Consider the following 5870-nt stretch of genomic DNA (forward strand, 5'->3'; position numbering starts at 1 on the left):
TGTTTTGAGAGACTAACCTCTTTTGCTGTTTCCAATTCCGTTGGTGACAATTATCTGTCCAGCATAATGGTCTAAATTGTACTTACTTTACTTAAAGAGGTAGGCCAAAACAAGTTTCCCACTTTTGTTTTATTTTCCACCTTAAAGCCATAGAGGAAGGGAAAGAAAACAAGGGAGATGAATGATTGAGATAGACGTTTTGAAGAGATATTCAAACTGCCATCACTTGCTCTCAAATGCATGGACCCCTCTTTTGTCTCCCTAACCCTATAGCTACGAAACTTGCCTACCCTATGCTATACCTCATGCATCCTCAGCCATAAATCCTCCTCTTCTAAGCATCGCTTAAGATTTATAAATTCCTTACATCCTCCTCTACCTCCCCCCACTCCTCTCCTTAATTTGTTTTCCACTAGATTGAGTATAGCCCTAGTTAACAACCCCAAGAATTTCAACCTACACCATCTTCTCACTTAGATGGATCCATCCCATGTTATATTACCAAACTCCTACCTAGCTCTTTTCCTTTGACCATAGGGGAAGAACTCTGAACCCAATCATTTTTCAAACTCACCGTCTTCAATCTGTCTTCTCTAAGCCAGCTAGCTCGCTAGACAATACCAACCAAACCCACCTGAACAACAGTGCCCCAAAGACCACATAATCACACATATATCCCAATTATTAACCACAGTACTACCTTTATATATAAACCCTAATTTTCTTTTTATCTTTAAAAATCAAACTCATTATCAGATAGTACACAACTATTCCAATCATTCACGCACGTTGTTGAATCAACTGAATTATTCATACCACACTCACTCAACCCTAAAATTTATAAACACTCAATTCACACGAATTCTCTTTCATCTTATTTCCATCTCATTTTTTAATCTTTGTCTCTCTTCACTTGTCATCACATCTAACCTTTTTTTATCTATATCTTTTTCTCTTTTTTTCCGCGTAATCCAATATCAGGAGTCTATATATACACATGTCTCTCACCAAACATAAAACACATCTTCTGCACTAAACACACACTCATCCATCCCAACTCCCAAGTCATCCCCAAACCCTAAACCAAACCAGAAGAAAAAGAGAAAGTGCAAGAGTGCAACATCCTCGTAACATCACACGTGCTATTCCTCACCCTTAGAAAGACCATACTATATATATAACATGTCCGCCGCCATGGCCGCCGCAGCCGCCGCCGCCATGTCGGGATACCACAACTCCTCGGAGAGACAAAACCTTGAGGAACCGCAAGCGCCATTCACAGCTGAAGAACAACGAGCGTGCGTGTCTCCTCCTCTGAGCAGGTACGAGTCGCAGAAGCGGCGCGACTGGAAGACGTTCGGGCAGTACCTCCGAAACCACCGGCCACCGCTGAGCCTCTCGCGGTGCAGCGGCGCTCACGTGCTGGAGTTCCTGCGGTACCTGGACCAGTTCGGAAAAACTAAGGTGCACGCGGACACGTGCGCGTACTTCGGGAACCCGCAGGCTCCGGCGCCGTGCACGTGTCCGCTGAAGCAGGCGTGGGGCAGCCTGGACGCGCTGATCGGGCGGCTGCGCGCGGCGTTCGAGGAGAACGGCGGCGCGGCGGAGATGAACCCGTTCGGGACGCGCGCGGTGAGGCTTTACCTGAGGGAGGTGAGGGACGCTCAGGCGAAGGCGAGAGGCATAGCGTATGAGAAGAAGAAACGAAGGAAGGGTCAACAGAACCAAGTGCAGCACCAAAGTGATGCCATGATGATGATGATGAATTATTCGAGTGTTCCTCACCACTTGTTGTTGTCTGATTCGAATGCCACGGCTTCTGCTTCTGATGGGGTTTCCTACTTCTCATCCCAGGATGGCTTTAATTGATGATTTTGTGATCATGTGCTCACTATTATTAGAAGCTTCTCAGGGTAATATCTGATTAATACCAGAGTTTTGTTATATATATGTGTGTGTGTGATTTGGTGGAAAGTTCAAGGATTTCCTTCCTACATTACAGAACTAGCAAAATATGTTAGAACAATGTTATTGTTGTGAAGTAACACCAACTTTGATGGTGTCTAATCATGTAGTTTAAGTGTGAATTTGATTAATAACAACAGTGTTATATATGCACCAGTTTATTCATTTAGAAATGCTATGCTGCTGATCCTTCCTCTAATTTTTACCTAAATTTATTTTTATAATTTTACATTTTAAAATGTAAATTGAGATATTCTAAAGTTACAATTAGTTTCAAGTTGTACAAAAAGCCGAGAAGGAATTATGAAAGCATTGTTTTTTGTCGGGTAGGTATAACTGAAGTTTCATGTAAGATCCACGAAGTTGAAGAGAGATCTACAAATGATTATGTATTGTCGCGAATAGATAGCAGGTTTTTCTTTTTAAAATATTTTCTTTACTTCAATTCAAAAATTTTCTTAAAAAAGGAGGAGTTCAATACTATTCAAACTAATAATTTATTGATAATGATTATAGTCTTTAGTAATTACTAACTATTTATTTGTTCTTTCATCAATAAAAAAATTACAATATCAATAATTACTATTGTTATCATTATAATCTTATAATTTAATTATATTTTTAGTCATTTATTTAATTTTTTATATTTATTTTGATATTTTATTTTTTTTATTTGGATTGATATTGTGATAATAATAATAATAATAATAATTTTATTTTATGATACAATTTTGAATCAATTTTTTATTAATTTGCGACATGAAACTTGAAACATTAGATTTAACTAAATGAAAATTAAGAAATTCAATTAATATTTGAATTCAAAAATATTATAGATATAGTGAAAATTGTATAAAAAATATGTCCCATGAACAATTAGAAATTTTTTTTATAAGCAAAATAAATTAATGGGAGTACAAGGGATACCCCAACTCATTACAAAATACAAAGTCACCTAAACAAAATCCAACGTAATCCTTACAAAAGGTAATCACCAGATTGTAATGTCTACCACCATCACAAAACTAGGACTATAAAATGTCATCTAATAATCAAAAAAGTTCAGTAATTAAAAAATTGTATGAAATTATATTTTAAAAAAATTTAAATTATTTTTAAACTTATTTTTATGTAATTTTTTTATCATGTTTGTAACCTTTTTTTTTATTTAGACTTCAATTGTGTTTAATAATGTTCATATAGGTGAATCTAATGAAATAAATTTTAAATCTTGAGTCAATAAAAAAGTCTAAAAAGTATAATTTAAACATATCTTCTAGAGAAAAAAAAAACTTAAAAGAAACTTCAAACTGCTATTTCTTTTCTTTAATAATGATTATTAATTCGTAACTGGTTATAATTTATAGTTTTGTAAATGAAATTCTATATCAAATCCAATGAGTTTAAAATAAATTTGTAAATAACTATTGTTTTTTGTGTCGATCTAGATATTAATTTGTTCCTATTAACTGACAAATAATTTTATATAAAAACTAATTCTTTTTAAACTGTTTGCATCGATGACAAAGTCTTTTAAATCGTTGTTATGACTTATCTCAGTTGGGAGATTTAGACACACTCTTTTCTTTTCTTATCAATTCAATTTTACGTCTCTCCTCCCAAAATACTTAATTAACCAGGCCACTTTACAGTGCCGGATTTAATTTTTTTTTTTAATACGGGATTTGATTCTTTTAAAGTCAAGAAATTCCACTTTAAAAAATAAAGGACTGTAATTATTATTAATTAAAAAAATTAACAATTAATATATTATAGTTAATTTTAAATTTTATTTTGTATGAATTTGATTTTATCATAATTCTTAATTTTTAATTTTATAATTAACAATTGTAAATACATTTTATCCTTCTAAAATATATCCTACTTTAAAAAACTCAAATTTCTATAGTTTAATATTACAGAGTGATTCTAAAAATTAGAGGGGTTTTTTTTTTGAAAAATTATTTCATCTATTCAATTTATTAGGAGGCAAATTAATGAAGTATTTCATATATAGAGATGTCAAACAGATTGAGCTGACTTGATCCAATCTAACCTACACGAGTCAATTATTATTTTATGATAGACTGGCTTGGTATATATTATTTTTGGACTGTTATTTTTTTGTCTAATTTGACCATGCAGGGCCATCGGGCCAAATTGACTTGATTAAAAAAAATACATTTTATAAAATTAAACCTATTTTTTATAATAAAAATTATAACATGATTAATTGATATTATATATTGTCATGAAACATTATTAGTTATTTTTATACAATTATGAAACACCCTATCACTACAAGTTAATTACAAAAGTTATTTTAGCAATATTTGCACATAAATTATGTTGATTTTGTTTGTCATTCTTTTCCTTAAAGTTGAAAGTCCAACTTGATTATTTTTTTAAATTATATTGTACTGTTTACAATTTAATGCTCAAATAACAATATGATAAATAATAAACAAAGGTTAGAAAGAAAATGTAGCACTATCAACAAATAATAAATTTTGTATTTTCTTTTAAAATTTTGATCATGCTATCATTGGTAGAGGCATTATCCAATGCAAGGGAAAATATTTTTCCATCTATCCTCCACTTCTTAAGAGCTCCAAGCAATCTTCCAAATAATACTAACCTAGTATGCGAACTACTCAATTTACAAAATGAAAGTAACTTACTATTTAACCTCCAATTTAAATCAACATAATAAACTGTCACAGTTATATAGCCTTAAATAATTACAAATACACATACATCATAAGTAAAACATATTGGCAAATGATAAACACACCTCCACTCTCGTATAAACACACCCCTTTTTTAAAAAAATATATAAAAAATATCTAAATTACCCTTAAAAAAAATAATATTCCTAAATTTACACCCCATTCCCCGCACCCCCGTTCCCCGCACTCCCTTCCCCTCACTCCTTTCCCCTCACCCCACACCCCCTTCCCCGCAATATATAATAAATAAGAGGAGCAATATATTGTTGAACTAAAACACAGTCCGCTTGACTGAAAATAATTTACCGGCAATATCTGCAACTTTAACATCGTAGACTTAGAAGGTTATAGTGATGATGTAATAGTAACTGTTTTTTTTAATACTATGTACCGTCAGATTGGATGCATATTGGCACCTTTTCTTTTGATTCTTCTGTAACCGTCCTGACAGAGAGACTGACTTTTCCGGGGAAGATACGGAAAGGAGAAACCATGGAAAAAATGTTACGGTCTCTAGGTTGTTGCCTGTTAGATAATGTTAAATCTGGAATCTGGATAGCTGGTAATTCCCAAGTTAACTTTTGCTCTAGGATTATCCTTGAAATGAATTATGTCACCAATTTATCTCAGTTATGTTTAATTAACTTCATTTATTTGACATGGTTAATTTTTCAGACCTGCAGCTTGTAAGATGCCCGGTTTGTGACCTCAATACGTGCGATGGTAATTTGAATACAATCCGAAGAGCCCTGCATATCCCTATCCCCTTTGTACTGAGATTGCTTGCCTTCTAATTTAGACAAGAAATATAATACTGCCGTGAATATACATCACTGATCACTGTGTTGTACAGGAAGGGGGGGTGTAGGGGTGCGGGGAAGGGAGGGTGTGGGGTGCGGAGAAGGAGGGTGCGGAGAACGGGAGTATGTGGAAGGGGGTTATAAATTTAGGAATTTTATTTTTTTTAAGGGTAATTTAGACATTTTATATATTTTTTTTTTAAAAAGGGATGTGTTTATAGGAGGTGTGTTTATCATCTGCCAAACATATTTTATTAGGAGTAATAGTTAAAACATTCTTTATTTTTTCAATTTAAAAACACGTTACTACAAACGGTGTAGCCCAACTCTAAATTATTGTAAGCATAAGCAAATACAAAATATATATATATATATA

General features: G+C 33.1%; 1 protein-coding gene across 1 annotated transcript; it reads left to right on the top strand.

The window, feature by feature from the left end:
• Nucleotides 1-377: 377 nt before the first annotated feature.
• LOC109814506 (protein LIGHT-DEPENDENT SHORT HYPOCOTYLS 4) lies at nucleotides 378-2138 on the top strand. Its single transcript, XM_020378959.3, has one exon. It carries the CDS (start codon nucleotides 1183-1185, stop codon nucleotides 1867-1869), a length of 687 nt encoding a protein of 228 aa, XP_020234548.1. The 5' UTR covers nucleotides 378-1182; the 3' UTR covers nucleotides 1870-2138.
• Nucleotides 2139-5870: the final 3732 nt, after the last annotated feature.

This window comes from Cajanus cajan, chromosome 2, assembly GCF_000230855.2.
Source record: "Cajanus cajan strain Asha chromosome 2, NIPB_CcT2T_4, whole genome shotgun sequence".
NCBI lineage: Eukaryota > Viridiplantae > Streptophyta > Magnoliopsida > Fabales > Fabaceae > Cajanus > Cajanus cajan.

Bases quoted from the DNA above. Each gene is read 5' to 3' on its own strand.
- LOC109814506 (XM_020378959.3), top strand. From the start codon at position 1,183: ATGTCCGCCGCCATGGCCGCCGCAGCCGCCGCCGCCATGTCGGGATAC.